Source organism: Medicago truncatula, chromosome 8 (genome assembly GCF_003473485.1).
Source record: "Medicago truncatula cultivar Jemalong A17 chromosome 8, MtrunA17r5.0-ANR, whole genome shotgun sequence".
NCBI classification, from domain to species: Eukaryota; Viridiplantae; Streptophyta; class Magnoliopsida; order Fabales; family Fabaceae; genus Medicago; species Medicago truncatula.
Genome location: NC_053049.1, coordinates 38,247,993 through 38,266,161, shown reverse-complemented (window position 1 = coordinate 38,266,161; position 18,169 = coordinate 38,247,993). Strand labels below are relative to the sequence as shown.

General features: G+C 30.5%; 1 protein-coding gene across 2 annotated transcripts; it reads right to left on the bottom strand.

Annotated features, from left to right (window-relative positions):
• Positions 1–270: 270 nt before the first annotated feature.
• LOC25501688 (flocculation protein FLO11) lies at positions 271–4,048 on the bottom strand. 2 transcript variants are annotated; one of them, XM_013591041.3, is made up of 6 exons: positions 3,733–4,048; positions 2,979–3,141; positions 2,015–2,674; positions 1,440–1,884; positions 1,278–1,359; positions 271–795 (listed from the first exon to the last, which is right to left on the bottom strand). In XM_013591041.3, exons 1-6 carry the CDS (start codon positions 3,760–3,762, stop codon positions 589–591), a joined length of 1,587 nt encoding a protein of 528 aa, XP_013446495.1. In that variant the 5' UTR covers positions 3,763–4,048; the 3' UTR covers positions 271–588. The 2 variants fall into 2 exon arrangements, with proteins under 2 accessions (XP_013446495.1, XP_013446496.1); XM_013591042.3 differs by lacking the exon at positions 2,979–3,141 and having other exon boundaries at positions 3,733–4,023.
• Between the last annotated feature and the right edge of the window lie 14,121 nt (positions 4,049–18,169).

Below are 18,169 nucleotides of genomic sequence, written 5' to 3'. Positions count from 1 at the left end.
ATTTTGTTCTAGCTTCAATCGAGCCGTCCGTTAAAGGAGTGTGAAATTGGCCCCATGAATTAGTAAGGCATTACGCCGGATGCCGAGTTTCCAAAAATAAAAATAATTATTGTTGATTGTATTATGAAGTATTGGTTATGTTTAGGTTTTTGAATCTTGATTATCAGTCAACCAACTTCATTCACTTTTTTACTCCAAAGAATCTAGGGCAAAAGTCACACCCACCAAGTACTGATAATTGAGGAATTGCAGATTTCAACTCGTGCCTTGGCAATAAAAATGTCCCTGCAGTCTTTTACACCATATTTCTGGGACATTGGCTTTGTTTACCTTGTACATTTATATTAACAGCAATGTTATATTAGAGCAAACAATTCATTTAGCTCTTGAAAAATGAAAAATACAAACTTTAAAATATTGTCACTCATAAATCGCTATTATGTAAGCAACTTGCGCTCAGGTGTGTTTGAAAATTACAAGGTTATGGTATGAAGATATGCAATTTTTCTACGACCCTATCCTGCAAGGTAATAAGATAAGCAATCTTGGAATGAGATGCATTTTCCGCTACCCGCAATGTCATATATCTCACAGCCAGCCACAACACATAATGTAATTGGAATAGGGCATTTTCCCTGTTTGGCGTATGTATTCTGCTTGAGCTGCAGTTCTTTCTGCTTCTCTATTTTTTCTAGCTTCAGCTTGTGCACGCTTTTCGTCTGACCTTTGCCTTGCCATAGCAATCTTTTTCACCATTTTTGCATGTGTCTGCGCTCTCATTTGCTCAACTTTGGCCTATATTCACATATAGTTTCAATCAGTGTGTAATGTAACAATCTTGTGCAGTAAATAAATACTTTTTACATGCCTATCTCGAAATTCATATTGCAATTAAATAATGGAAATAAAACCATATGGATTTGATATTATACTGAATACAAGAGATCTTCAAAGAGTGTAGAAATAACGGCCTTGTACAAAAAATATATATATAATAACGGCGAAAATATTAAACAACTCGCATGAGTTGAAATTAGCTTTAGCTTCAATTTTTTTAGAAGCTCTCTGATTTAACTTTTCAATAAACAATGCCAAATTTATACGAACTTTTTTATAAGGGCGGCGCAATAAACTTATTTTACTTGAAAAGCTTTCATAAGTTAAAGCTAACTAAACTAGACCTTAGTTCATAATGCTTTATAATCTCTTTAAATCACACTTGTAAAATATGCAAGAATTTTATTCCCAATCAATAGACTCTGCAAAAGTATAACTACCTCGGTTCTTCTCATTTCGGCTTCTAATTTGGCCTTCTGCTGACTTTCCCATGCTTGAATTTGGATTTCCTCACGCTTTAATCTGCAAGTTTTAGTGTGTCATAATTACATTTCAAAAATCAGGTTTACTTTTATCTAGAGGTAACGCGAGTAAATAGAAACCTTGCAGTATGTTTAGATTTTTCAGCTTCCTCCCACAAAGCAGCACGTTTTTCAAATTCAATTCTTTCTTGTTCTTGAGTATCTGCGTCGCGACCAGCTTTTTTACTTTCTTCGTCATCTTTACTTGCCCACGCTGCAATATTCATTTTCCCAAGCTGCATACCAAGGGCTGCAATCTCTCTCCTAGTCTTTATCTTCATTTCTTCTTCGGACAATTGCTTTCGGCTGTTTTCATTTCGAAACTGTGGATCCTCATCGGTTGTGTAGCCTAAAGGCGTTGGAGCTGGTGCACCTCTCCTAGGAGTTGAAGGCATTGATGAAGTAGGGCTGCGAATTGGAGTTGCCGACCCAACAGGAGTGGTTGTCTGCGAAGGTTCTTGACTTGGCAATGGGGTCATCTCAGTTCCCATATCTCTCATGGCAACAGATCTTATACCGGGAAATGCTGCATCATTAGAACTTGTTAATCTTAGTATCTAGTATCTACACATACGAATGACATTTAAATGGCTCACTTAGATTTTCATATGTAAATCGTGTTAATATTATATGGTAGAATGAGATCTTCGCCATACCTGTTTGGTCATCGATACTTGTTGTACAAGATGAATCCGCTTCATTTACTTCCATTAAATCTCTGCTTTGGGGAAAAGATTCCACTACAGATAGTTTTCCATGTGCTTGACCAGATACCGAATGAGCATCGGATGGAACAAAAGAGAATTTCTCGAATGCCATATGTGAATGTGATGTTGGTTGACAGTAATCAACTCGTTTTGTTTCTGTAACCTTGCTTGTCGGGAGCTTATGATCAAAATTACTGGACTCTGGAATAACCCTTGCCATACTTGTTGGCAAGCGAATTGCTTGGCTTTGTATGCTGTTCTTTCTAGTTTGTATATGTTGCCTATTCATTATCCATTTCTCAGCATCATTCCACTTAGAAGGAATAGGTCTCAACAGGGATCTACTTACATGATTGCTCACTGGTCTCTCTCCTTTGTCAAACTCGAAACTAGATGAGCTAGCTTGACTGTCATAATCAAGATTTTCATCTTCTGTTGTCCTCACCGGATGAATTGTGCTCGAACTTCCAGTGTCAACCTTATGAAAATGCTGCATCTTTACATGTCCTGTGTCACCATTTTCCCCAGGCATTGCCTCCTTTAGTCTCAGGTCCAGGACTGCATCCCTCGATGGCTTTGATGACAAAGCTTCTAAGCTTGGAGATGTAACTGGAAGGAATATGTTTTAGTTAGTTCCAAAAGAATACAAAATCCTACAATCAAACACATACACACACAAACACAACACGGTCCGGGATAAATGCTGTCTAATACATAGTAAAAATGTTTATGCATTTATGAAGTACAACCACATAAACTAACATTGTCACTTTGAGAAAGTGGAATAACTGGATGTAACCGCATGTATCGGTATCGAACATAGACACATGTCAGACACCAGACACGCCTTTAATCCAAAATGCTAGTATTACAAAGATATGCATTACTAAATAAATCAATCGCAATAGCCAACCTTCATAATCAAGGTTGTAGTCGTTAGAGGAAAGTAGGCTATTGACAAATTCAGGATCCTCAATCCTGGAAGGGGATGTTCTAGAAGAGTTACTGTTGGATCCATCCTTCTTCCTAGGCCCTAATAACTTCATCCTCAGTTTACTGGGAGAAATTATTCCAGTCTGCATTTAAAAAGAACACACACCATATTTAACCTCATAATTCATAAATAATCTAGAACAAATTTTTATCAGATTTAATGTAAAATCCAACTTAAAGCACTATACAAAAACAAAGTTACAAAGATACATTTACATATCACATGAGTACTCTCTTACCCACCCCCAAAATTTTAACCCACATCCTCATAAGAAAAATGAGAGCAATTGAATCACATTCTTCTCTCAATTTCATCTTCTTTTCCCGCTCACTAAACAATTAATTATGACAAATTTAAGCTTTCCATTGACCACAAAAGTAAAGGAAGCAACAAAAAGTATAATTTTTGAAATAGTAAAAAAAATCACTTGCAAGGAATCAATTTAACAGAGCTCATAGGGAAACAAAGTTGATGATCATTTACTTCCAAATTTGAAGTTTAGAACTTAGAAATAATAATAACAAATTTATGAGAGGAAAAAGGAGCATTTTTTGAGCAACCCAGTTTGTAAAAGAGAAAAAAGATTCAAATTTTAACAAGTAAAAAGCATGAGCTAAAATGGAAGAAACAGCCCAGAAGATGAAATCAAGCTAAAGGAATGTTAGTAACAAACCTGAGGTTTCTCTATTCTCTCATACTCCATTGGATCTTTCTCTTTCTGTTTGTGTGTAATTAATTTGGAAGGTAGCAGCTATAATGCAAAAGAGAAGATGATGGTGAAAGAGTTCAATTGCAACTTTACTTGTAATGAGTTTTGACTATTAAATGAATGATAACAACAACTACAACAATAATAATAACATCACATGAGTGTGTGTGTGTGTGAGAGAGAGAGAGAGAGAGAGAGAGTTGAAGAAAGAAGAGGAAGAAGTGTTTGTGTTATGTTTGTGTTGTGTTGGGTGAAATGAAGAAAATGTGTTGTGTTGAATGCAACTGTGTTTTCTACTGTACTAAGGGGAAGAAGGATGATTGTTGTATCTAACTGTGATCTTGCCATGTCATCATAACTGTGGGGTGGGGCCCACTTTTGTGTCCATAAAAAACATCTATTTTCCTTTTCAGACACACTTTTGTCCCTTCCTGCCGAGGAATCACCCCATCCAATTTCTATTTTTTCTGTTCAAAATTTGGTTAACATCGAAGGCAAGAAAAACCCGGGTAAATATCCTCTTCATTTATAATTTTTTTTATTTGTTCTATTTAGAGAAATATACATAAAAAGTAAAATATAATTAAGGGAATCTTGTAATTAATGGTGGTGAAACTTAATTAGTGAAGGAATCCACCATTATTTTTTATGTCTATCTCTTTCTCAATTGCTTCTTTTGTTTATTTTTATAAATAGAGAGAATCCTAACTCAAAAAACATATAGCGGAGGTTGAATTGTGTTGATTTTTTATAAAAAAAATAAAATAAATTAGTGTTTGTAAAGCTAGTCAGAAAAAGAGTAAGAGTGCGTTTGATTTGCTAAAAAATGAAGGACATGACAGAACAACTCTAGTTGTCCAGTGTTTGATTTGTAAAACTCTTTCAGGTACAGGACAAACTGGAGGCAAGGGACAGGACAAAAACTCATATTTTTGTCCCTCGCCAAACCACAGCACAACTTTTTGTCCCACGTACAAGTTGTCTAAAATACCAAAATAGCATTTTGTCCCTCAAAAATCGTATAAAACAAAAAATTATTCAATGCCATAAAAAATTTGTCATGTGTTGTGCTGCCTTATGTTGTACTGTTCTATCTTGTACTGTTCTGTCCAGTACTTGCGGTTTTGCAAACCAAACACACCCTAAGTATTGAGTTGATAAAATTAGACACGTAGAAAGAGATGACACACAACATTTTATACTAGTTTCTCTCACAAACTGAGCGTAGTCTAGTTATCTAGTACTTTTAAGAGATTATCACTACAATCTTTAAAAATTTAAAATACTCAAGCACACAAACAAGAGATTTATATTGTTCAATCACATAAGAAAGAGACTTTCTCTACTCAATCATAATTGAAAGAGACTTCTACGATCTAACTTAACTAAATAAAATATTGTTTAGGTTTTACACTTGATATAATATCATAAGTGTAATCAATACAATTCATATTCGACTTTAAACATAAGGATTTTTAAGATATGAAAGTTTATAAGAAATTCTTTAAGTGTTTGTGCGCTTTTGATTTTGAGAGTGAGGACACTTGCAAAAGTTTAGAGAGTTGTTATTGTTCTTAAAGTCTTCACTCCTTGTATGGAATAGAAATCTGAGAGACGTTGGAGAGTGACAGTGCATGAATTTGAGTCCTTGAGAAACTTCGTCAAAGACATTTGAATGTTTCTTGATTTGGTTAATGTCTTTAAAAGGTCATTTGAAATTTATTTGCTTCAAAAGAATTATTTGTTTCATTCCAACTGCCTTTGAAGTTCTTTGTTTGTTTCTGCACGTGGTCACAAGAAGACAAATTGTACTATTAGAGTTTGACAGTGATATTCCATCATAAGACTACAAAACCAGTCAAAGGCTTCTGATGCCGACGTGGCCTTTAGAGTCTGAGTCTTTAGAAGCTTCACTTCATCAGAGTCTTCTGGTCTTTAGAGTCCGAGTCCTTCAAATGCTTGTACTCTTCAGAGTCTGTTTCAGAACTTCAACTTCTCGCGGATTTCAAATGCTCTCGAATGTGCTCAAAATCTTGTTCTTAAAAACCAAAACTTGATTTCATATTATGAATTTAATTATATAGTCATGCACTCTTGAACACATGTTAATTAATATATCTAATTGGTTTTTTATACTTTGTTATCATCAAAACCTTAGAGGCATTGTATAAAACTCATTTTAGTTCAACAAACATTTTCTGGTGTAACTTTTAACTATCTAAATTGTATTTTAAATGAAGTGATAACCATAATTTAAAACTTACACATATAAAGAAGGAATCTTGCGTTGAAATATGGACAAACACATACAATCTTGAGTGTAACAGTATTAATATCGTGAGTTGAACTAGACGATCGATTGAAATTGTCCCATTATAATTGTAAGGCTTAAATATGTATTGCATCCTTGCAATTAGACGTCGTTTAAAAATTGATCCATGTATTCGCTAATCCTTGCAAATTGCCCTTGCATTCTTTAATCATTTAAAATTTCGTCCTTTGACCAAGTTAATCACTGCCATGTCATCTGATTGCTGACGTGGCGCTGTTAATTTGGTTTTCACTTGACTGACTCAGCATCAGGGCATGGGAATGGACAAAAATGCCCCTCTTCATCTGAGACCAAACGGAAATGACAAAACTACCCTTCCATTTTCTCTTATTTTCCTCTCCTCTTCCCTTCTCCACCGTATTCTTTCATTTCTTTTTTCTTCTTCTTGTCTAAACACATAAATCACAATCCAAAATCACCTCTTCTAACCCTAACAACTTCTAATATGAAACTATTGTTCAATAATCTGGAAAATATCAACAAGAGCAGTGCACGACACAACATTCTTCAACGACATCCTCTCTTCTCAAAAACATTCTTCCCTGGCAGTATCCAATTTCCCACAAGCTACAAGCCCAGAAATCACAGTTGTCCATGAAACCACATTCCAACCATCATCAACATTCCCCCAATCTTGCAGTAAAGATTCATCTTATTATTCTGCACATAAACAATGTCTCCTTTAGCATAATCGCAATTAGTAATCTCCTATAACAATCACAAACACATTCAATCAAACTACACATTCAATCAAACGTGTTTATGGTGGATGAGTGTATTCATCGGCATGGTCACGGTGGCGATGGCGACGGAGATTGGAGGTTAGGGTTTGTCGGAAGAGAAGAGAAGAGATGGTCACAGTTCTTATCTCCTAACAACCGTCGCGAATTCTAGATCTGGCGAGATTCCATATCCAGTTCTTCTCTCCTAACGCGAGATTCCGACGAGCTCTTCTCGAAACATGTTTATTGACGAGATTTCGGCGAGTTTGATGAATCTCTTTTCCAAATTTTTCCCGTTAAAATGAGAAATTGAAGGTATGATCCTGGAATTGGTTAGGGTTTGATAATTGGGGATTTGAGAATGATGCGAGGAGTGATGATTTTCATTGAGATAAGGGGGGTAAAATAGTCTTTTCATGGCCATTTTGGATAGTCGTTTTGCCACGTCAGCAAAAACACTCATAATTAGTGATTAACTTGGTTGAGGGATGAAGTTTTAAATGATTAAAGAATGCAACGACAATTTGCAAGGATTAGCGATTACATGGACCAATTTTTAAACGACGTTTAATTGCAAGGATGAAATACATATTTAAGCCTAATTTTAATAATGAGGTAAAAATGGAAGAAATAAAAAAAATGAGGGAAAATTTTGTTACTCCCTCCTCATATTATTTGTATAATTTTAAATATTTTTTTATTTTAAATCATTTGATATTTTATCTTGTCAATAACTTAAAGTGTTTTTTTTTAACAATAATAATACTCACTTATTAAAATAGTTCCAAATAATAGCAGAAAAATAGTAAATGAGGGTCCATAAAAAAACATGATGATAAATGAATATAGTATATATAATAAATAATTTCTTTAATAATATAATAAATAATTATTTTCTTTAAAACTGTTCATGTGCAAAAAGAGACACATATAAATAACGAGGGAATAATATTTTACCCAGGGTACATTTTTTCACAAATAACAATTACTATTTATTAAAAGACGAAGAAAAAAGACAGATACCTACAGTACCTTTTTTGGAGAGAAAATACCTACAGACATAAAATACTGTAATGGCATCCATTACTTACTTTTGTCTGTCTTCTTTAACGACTGAACGGGTATTTTAAATTTTGAATACTTTAAAATTATAAAAACTAGGAATTTGCATCATCCAATTATTTCATTCTAAAAGTATTTTATTTGGGTAGTTAGCAGTGAAATTAAAATTTTAACACTGAATTTTGAAGAAAAAAATTATAAATGTTAGGAAATTAAGTTTATCAATTTGATTTCCTTAAAAAAAATGTTAATTGATTTAAGCTAACAAATATATGAATATTTAACCGTTTGATTTATACCAGTGAACACAAATTTTCAGCATATACATATGGAGTGTCAATTCAAAACAAAGACATTAGGTCCCATTCAAATGTAATTTATTTGTATAATTAATGTTCTTACTTAAAATGAGATAGCGTAATAATCTTCTTATTTGCAATGCTGGTAATAAATACACATTAGTCCTAGTCGGCGTTCAAAGTTCAAACACACACGTGAAATGAAAGCACTCATCCAAGTCTTGGTGGCCACAAATTATCCCGGTAATCTCGGTTGGAAAAGCTTTTCTTAATTAAACAATTAAAACAAAAAGATGATAATTTGGTCCATGAGGGGTTTTAAAATTAAGTTTTTCGTCCCTATAAATATCTGCAGTTTTGTTTTAGTTCCTATAAAAATAAATCACACTTTTTAATTCCTACAAAATTTTCTGTTGGTATTTTTAGTCCCTGTTAAATTAAAATCTGCTTAATTATGCTTAAACTTCTAAATTTTTAAAAGATTTTTTATATACATATTCATAACATCGTAAGACACTCTTTTGTAAAAAATTTTAGTTTTTTAAAATGTAATGAATTAAATATGAATTTTTCTAAAAGTCAAATTTTCAAGATTATATTAATGAAAATTTGGACCTAATAATCAAATTTTAAGTTACTTTTTTGCGGAGGAACTTTGTATAATATTCTAAGTAAGTATGTGAAAAATATATGTTACAAATTTAAAAGTTTAAGCACAATTAAACAAATTTTAATTTTACAAGAACTAAAAGTATGTGTTGGTCCCTGTTAAATTGAAATTTGTTTAATTATACTTAAACTTTTATATTTTTAAATAATTTTTAACAGACATGTTAAGAACATTATAATAATCTCTTTCATAAAAAATTAGAATTTTTTAACATGTAATGAATTAAATATAATTTTTTTAAAACGCCAAAAAATTAAGATAAAACTAACGAAAATTTGGACCTAAAAATAAAATTTTGAGCTGATTTATTGTGGCGGAACCTTTTATAATGTTTTAAACAAGTATGTAAAAAATCATTAAAAAATTTAAAATTTTAAGCCTAATTAAACAAATTTTAATTTAGCAGGGACTAAAAACATTAACGGAAAATTTTGTAGGGACTAAAAAGTGTGATTTATTTTTATAGGGACTAAAAACAAAACTGCAGATATTTATAGAGACAAAAAACTTAATTAACCCTAAAAAAAAAAATATTGGAGACGAAAAAAATTATTGTTAATTGAAGTTGATTGTACCTCATCAGAAGATGACTATCAGTGTTGTTTTGTACGGTGGTGGAATGCGTGTTGATAATTGGAGGATATATATTTACAGACACTTTGACGCTATATGTATAAGATCAATTAAACTATCTTATAGTAAGAGTATTATTAATGGATAAACTCTTTTCGGTATTACATAATTAAACTCTTTCCACGTAACCTACCTCGTGGTCGTGGACAACAATCGCCGGGCTTTATGGATTAGAAATTAATTATATGGCAAATTCTATGGTACATCCAACATTCTGAGTGTACTTGTACACCAAACATTAAATTAATAATTAAATTAATTGTTTTTTGAAGAAAAAATAATTATTTTCTATCATTGACAACTATAATAATTAAATCTTATTTAGCAAAAGCGTCGATGAAATAAAATTTACTTTTTTTGAATTTTTATTGCTCATAATGAAGAATATTGATTATTTTTTATGAGAAAATGTTAAAAATTTAATATAATTCATATAAATAATGAAATGATGTTTTTTTTTCTCATGAGATCGTGTTTTTTAAAATATAAATAATGACAAATAACAACTTATTTCATAAAATGGTCTTTAATTTATAAATTTATGAAGCAGAGTATCGATACACCTCAATTTATGAGGTGTACCGTAGAAGCTCCCTAATTATATATACTTTCTATGTCTCAAAATATTGGTTTTTTTGCTTTTTTTCTATACGCAAAATAATTGTCACTTCATAACATCAATGCAGTATTTATTATTGAATTTCATCCAACTTAACTATTTCACTAACTACAAATAACAACGATATTTTAGTAAATAATACTAGTTTTATTATTGAAATCAACATAATTAATTATTTTAATGCATAAATCTTAAACGACTATTATTTTTAAGAGCAGCGGTTGGTTTGTGTGATTTTTCTTATATTGAATTGAAGGACACTCGATTTTGATACTCCAAATTGTACTCGTCAAGTGTCAATTATGTTTTTTTTCATATTTATAAGTAAAAAAACAAATTTTCAACTTTATTGAATAATGTATTTAGATTAATTATTGAATGAGCTTAAAATATTGTTTTTTGTTTATAAAAATGACCGGAGAAAATACATTACTTTCACACATATAAAGATGATGATATTTCTTTAAGCTCAATTATAGCGAAAATGCATATTAAAATCTTTTAAATTAGAGATATTTTAAAAAGTGATCTTAAAATATCGGTTAAGTAAACAACATAGATATATTGTACCGTGAAACGGTAAAAATTAATGAATTTGACTTTTTTAAAAATTAAAAAAATGTTGAACCCAAAAAAAAACTACCAATTTTAATTTATTTAACAAATATCATGAAAACACTTATTAACATGACCATTTATCTAATAATCAATTTACATGAGTTTATGTTTAGGGATAACATTTTATAAAGAGAGTTTATTATAATCAGAGATCGAGGGAACAACTAATAATTTATTTTTTTCACTTATTCATTTATTTTCTGAATTTACATGGAAAAAAAGTTAAACAACGTTTATTTCAAAACAGGTGAAATATGATGTATGAAAATATTCCTTGGTTGGTCAGTCAAAGATACTTCTGCAAACACATCCACCAAAGCATACTTCATAATTTTAATTTATGTAATTGATTTAATTTAATTTGATATGAGGAGGAGTGGGGAATATGAAATTATTTAGAGAGTGTCAGATATTGCACAGAAGCCAAAGACACCACTCTGAAGGGGTTTGGAATTCTATAATGTGGACTCCTACTGCTCCTTCTTTCACCCTTTCTTCTTTGACCACAGTCATTACCTAATCCATTTTCATTTTATTTTATGGGACCATACCATTACCACGCACGCTAGATTGCTAGTGTCTTTTGAATTTGGTTTCCTTCCTCCATGTCAAATAATCCAAAGATCTCACGTTTTCTTAAATTTCTTTGTATATCATTCAAAAGTTCTAGAAACTATCCTAGTTATTGAGACATGTTAAAATATGAATCTATGAAAAATAATAAATTCATATATGCCCCTTGATCATCAACAACATATATCCATTTTTTGCCTTAAAAAAGTATATACATTTACCATGTTACTCCTCATCAAGAAATCATATTTAATGTTATCCATGCATATGATTCAAAAGCTCAAAAAATATAATATTATTTGCTCATTTTAGGAGCCCAAGAAAAATGCTTCATCATTGTTAACTTTTCTGAAAAAACAAAATACATTATAACACACTAATCAAATCAGAAACCATGCTAATATTATATCGAAATTATACATTATATTATAGAATAAATAGTCAATTTCCCCCTGAAATTCTAAGTTTCGTCAATTACACCTCTGAAATTAACAAAACTTTAATTATCCCCCTGAAATTGCATAACATTAATCAATTTACCCCTCTGTTAAATTTTCCTGTTAACTGTTTACGGTTATGATCAAATACCCCCTCTGAAATTTTGCACTTATGTGCAAAATGCCCCATAAACTTAAAAATTTAGATTTTTTTTCTTACCAAAAATCATACATTTAGTTCTTCAAGTAGTATATTGTACCTATTGTCATAAAAAATTTATTCACAAGAAAATGAATGAATATATGCGAAAGAAATCATGGTTTTGTCATGTGCAGCATTTTCATTCATATTTCATATTTATCAACATGGAGCAAGATAATTTTTTTACAAAGAAGGTAAAACTAAAAACCAAACATTAAAAAGATATCAAGCTGTTGAAATAAACCAAGACAAGAATGCCATAGCAGCAGAAAATCGATATCTATCACATAACTTTGTGGTACAATGTAATATACAGGCTTCATGCAGAAGGTATATGACATAATCTATTTAACATGTTGCAGCTAATAGATATGACATTTCCTGCATTATAAAAATTATATCATTAATTAAGTTACAAATTCACAAACCTAAGCATTGTTTCTTCTTCCTTCTGCATATATTAACCTATGAATTTTCTTTATGAACACACAATTATCAAAGACTTGTGACTTTATGACTGCATACTCTAACATAATTACCAACTTGTGTAAAAAAAAATCTTCTATATATGTATATATTTAAAACACATGAGAGTAATATACATTCCATAAAGATTTATATGACCAATAGTTGCATAAACATACATTCCATAAATATTTATATGATCAATAATTGTTAATTGTTTGTCTTTAATATCTTTTGAGTCAAAGATAAAAAAAATATAAATTTTTAAGTTTAGGGGGCATTTTTTACGTAAGTGTAAAATTTCAGAGGGGATATTTGATCATAACTGTAAACAGTTAACAGAAAAATTTGACGGAGGGGGTAAATTGATTAACGTTATGCAATTTCAGAGGGGTAATTGATGTTTTGTTAATTTCAGAGGGATAATTGACGAAACCTATAATTTCAGGAGGGAAATTGACTATTTACTCTTATATTATATTGTAACACACTATTTTTTGAATAAAAAAGTAAGTGGATTATGTTCACATAAAATCATCACTTCAACTTATTTAGTAATTAAAAAAAATAAAAACGGACACATGGTGTATTGCCATACCCGTGTATAACATTGATGCCCAACCAAGATTAGGTTTTGACCATCTTGCCTTCCTTTTCATGCGTTTTTGTTTTGTATATGTGACATATATATTGAACGCGTACATGTTTGACCACTTTCTACACACGCATACAGAAAATGGCTCTGTATAAAGCTCGTGCACAATTTTGGTCCTTATTTTTATTTGTTTTATTGACACAAGTCCTTATTGATGTGTTTTGTTGAAACATATATGCACTACTAGGCAAAGGCTACGGTAGGCGACAGTGGCGGAGCCAGAAATTTTAAATTGTGGAGGCAATATTTGACATATATATAATATAAAAAATATGATAATTTTTTAAGAATATATGTATACATTGTAATATACTTTAGTACTTTTTAAATTATAAAAATATACGAATGTTTTTGAAGAATGAAAAGCAACAATTATTTCTTACATTACCATGTTATATTGATTGTTGAACTAAAATAAAATTGCAATTGTAAAAGTATTATGATCCAAAATATACAATTTAAATTTAATTATACTTGTCATCAAATGATTTTTTTTACAAAATTTATCATCAAATGATTGTGAGGGACAAAATTAAATAGGTGAGATGTTCTTTCATGGGTTGTGTTGGTAGTAAGCAAACAAATTAAATTTTAACTACCTAAAATTACCTCAAAGCTACTAGTATGGATATATAATAGCCATGCATTTTAAAAGAATTGTGCAGGTAGGAGCCCCCACACTCTTGTGAGTGGCTCCGCCACTCGTAGGCGACCTCTTTAGGTCTCCTACCATAGGAGACTTGATTCTTTTTTCTTTTTTTGGCAAAATAGATGTTAACCATTGGATAATAAAGTTCCATGATTCTTAGCTTACACCATCAACACTGAATATTTTTTTCGTCTTATTTTCACTTTTCCATTCTCTCTCTCCTCTCTATCGGAATCATTCATTCTCTTACCCAACAACAACAACTGCAGCAACCACAAGAACACCCAAATCTTCATCTCCTTCCCCATCACAATATAAATCCAATTGCTCCTTTTGTACTTGCATGTTGCTTGCTCCTCATAATTATATTTCACTTAAATAACTTGAGATTGCTTCTCAAACTTCATGAACACAGATCTGCTGCTATATTTAATTTCAATTTGCAGAAAAAATACTTCATTTTCAACTTCGGATGTCCCCAAAGGGAATTATTGAACGATCAAAACAAAACAAAGCCAAATCGGTATTATTGAAAGATGAATTTGAATTCCAATTTGATTATCATTTAAAAGGAATTGTCAAAAAATTGATTAAATCTGCAATTTTATTTTTTTTTATCTTTGATGAATATGAAAGTTTTAATATTTTATTTATTGGGCTTGTTTGAAATATTAAGAGTAGAACAATGAAGGAAAATTGATTAGCATTTGAGTACCATTCTTTTCCAAATTTATTTCAGATCTGAGTATTACTTTTTTGAACAATTAAGAGTAGAATAATGAAGGAAAAAATGGATATTTAGATGGTTGGAAAATCTGGATCAAACCCGATGTTCATATTATAAGGAACAAAGAAATAGTGTAATTGGCAAAGGGAGAATAAACAGAGAGGGATATCAGAGAAAGGTAAAAGCTCATGAGAGTTGAGAGGGAAGAAGACAAATGAAAAGATAATCAAGTGTATTTGATCTATGGTGTGTTTAACCAATCTAACGGTTAGGAAATGTCAGAAGGTTAAAAAAAAAAAAAAAGAGGTAATGCATGGTAGGAGACCTATAAAGGTTTCCCACCCTACACGCCGCTGCAGTACTACGATAATACTACTATAGATAGATGTTATGTTGAATTTTGTAAAATAAAAAGGGTACTAAGTTGAATTCTACTTAATACCATTTTTTTTAATTAATAACATGGCAAGAATAGTGTGTTAAAAAATTAAAATTCTTTTAAAATATAAAATGAAGTTATGTCATGTATTTAAATTAGTTATACCACACAAGTGAGCATCATAAACATTTTCTAATAAACAGAAGTGTCGTCGCACAGGAAGACTCAATAACAAACATGACAGAAGATTCGTCGTATGAATCAATGGAGTTAACACTCTCAGGACTTTGTTCAGTCAGAGCCTTAAGTTGCTTCGTCGTGTGACCCTAAGATTTTGTTTGGGAGTTTGGAGGGGCAGGAAGGTGAGGGTTGTGGAGAAAATAGAGAAATCCTTTCAAAAAATTGATAGTGTTTTTAAAGAGAGTGATAAATTAATAGTTATGATTAATGTATTTTCAATTTTGAAAGTATTACAATAACATAGATTGAATCTGGAAACTTACATAAACCCCTCAAAACCCTCCAAACTCCTCCTTCAATACAATTGTTTAGTTCCCTTAAATTAGCGAGATTTTATATTAAGAATAAAATTAAACCCCCAAAAGCCGTCCCCTCCCATAACTCTCCATTTTTTTCTATTTCTTCCTCTTTTTTTTTTTACAAGTCTTCCCTTCCCTTAGTCTCAAAACTCTCAAATTGAGCCTAAGTTGCTCCAACATAAAGTGAATGGAGAATCAACGGTCGACAGAGGCGGCGAACAGCGATAGACAAAAAGCTGATGATGATGGATGACGACTGAAACTTGTTGATGGCGAGTTGTCGCAAGGAGGAAGGGGGAGGAGGGCAGCTGAAATTTTTGTTTTGTTTCTAGATTTTTCCATTAAATCAACTTTTTTTTGCTTATTTAAATGAGACGTGCCACATGGCACACTCTGATTGGCTAATGTAACCTGCCATAGTGCGTCATAATGGCACGTAAGTGGAACCTTTTAAAACAAGTTGAATGAAAGGTGATTAATGGCTAAAGAATAAATTAGTTAAGTTCTCTCAATTTATTTTCTTAAATTAACTATTTTTTGTTATATTAATATATATGTGCCCGCGCGGGTGGGGGTGGGTTGATAAAAATAGAGAATAAACCCCTGTTGAAAATAGAGAATAAAAAATGATTAGAAGGAAAAACAAGAGGGGTAACTTTTGCCTAAGAATAAAACATAAAAACTAAACATATTCCCTAATCATTTAATTTGGATTGAAAATGAGAACACTAAAACTAAACATTGTACTCCATCTATAGAGTAAAAAAATGAGAAAAATAAACATTAATTAACAAGAAATGCTAAAGCTATCCATCTGTTTAGCTCACTTAAAAAAAATAAAAATCATCTATTTGAATGGATGTAAATCTGGCATATGGTTTTGCAATGGTTTGATTTTGTTCATGTGTGTCCAGCTATCATTATCGATCATTTACGTCAGTTTAGATATTTAGGAGAATTTTCTAAACATCAGCAGCAGTCAACTCAACTTCTCTTTTGGTTATCTTGCATTTGGATACTTTAGAGGGAAAGAAACAACCAAATTTTCAAGCATACGGATCACTCTTTATTTAAGCGGCTTGACAAGATTAACCTTTAGACATTTTGGTGGTTGAAAACGAATTATCTAACTTTCTCTTCTGATTACTATTCTTGGTAGCTTAATCCAAAATTATGCTTGAAAGTTATTGCTCATTTTGTATCTTTCTTTCTCCTTATGGTCCCTTTTTGCACTTTGCAACTTTTTGACTTAGTCCTCTTTTTTTGGCACATCTTGTGCTAAAAAGTCTAGGCTCTTTGGTAATCTAATATAATTTTAGCTTCTTAAAAAAAATCAACAATAATACATCATGACTTTGATATGAGAAATTTTCTCCATTTTTCTTAATTGTTACATTACGCTGTTAAACTTGAGAGATAAATAGATATATAATATTATAAAGAAAAGATAATATTTAATGTAAGGTTGAGATGAAACAATTAAGAAAAATAGAGAGAATTTCACTTCAATACAAGACTAAGTCAATCCATAATGGGACATTTAGTTTTTTTTTTTTTAAACAGAACAAAAACTAAAAAACCTTTCAAAGGGACAATTCAAAGAATCTAACCCTTATTCTTTTCATCCAGAAGTGTGTTATCAACCATAAATAAAAGGGTTAATTAGTTTTTGGTCCCTATAAATATCTGCAGTTTTGTTTTTAGTCCCTATACAAATAAATCACACTTTTTAGTCCCTACAAAATTTTCCGTTAGTGTTTTTAGTCCCTGTTAAATTAAAATTTGTTTAATTATGCTTAAAATTTAAATTTTTTTAATGATTTTTTACATATTTGCTTAAAACATTATACAAGGTTCCGTCACAATAAATTAGCTCAAAATTTTATTTTTAGGTCCAAATTTTGTTAGTTTTATCTTGAATTTTTGGCGTTTTAAAAAAATTATATTTAATTCATTACATGTTAAAAAATTCTAATTTTATATAAAAGAGATTATTATAATGTTCTTAACATGTCTGTTAAAAATCATTTAAAAATATAAAATTTTAAGTATAATTAAACAAATTTCAATTTAATAGGGACCGACACATATTTTTAGTCCTCGTAAAATTAAAATTTGCTTAATTGTGCTTAAACTTTTAAATTTGTAACATATTTTTCACATTCTTACTTAGAATATTATACAAAGTCTCTCCGCAAAAAATAACTTAAAATTTTATTATTAGGTCCAAATTTTCATTAATATAATCTTGAAAATTTGACTTTTAGAAAAATTCATATTTAATTCATTACATGTTAAAAAACTAAAAATTTTTACAAAAGAGTGTCTTACGATGTTATGAACATTTATGTAAAAAATCTTTCAAAAATTTAGAAGATTAAGCATAATTAAACATTAATTTAACAGGGACTAAAAACACTAACAGAAAATTTTGTAGGGACTAAAAAGTGTGATTTATTTTTATAGGGACTAAAAACAAAAGTGCAGATATTTATAGGGACCAAAAACTTAATTAACCCTAAATAAAAAGAAGGGTTAAATATGTTTTTGGTCCTTATTCTCTCAAAAAAAAATGTTTTTGGTTCTTAAAATATACAAACTTTTCGTTTTAGTCCTATAAAATTTTTCTTCAACTATTAGTTCTTATAAAATTTTCAAACGAAAGTATTGTTTGTTTCTCTCATTTTTCTCACAGTAGTGATTAATTTTTGCGTCCACAATCAACTAAAAAAAATAGCAATTTTGCTCCAAATACCTTTGTCTTTGTATAATTTTTTGATAATATCACCTTATTTATATTTTATTTAAAAATTGAGACAG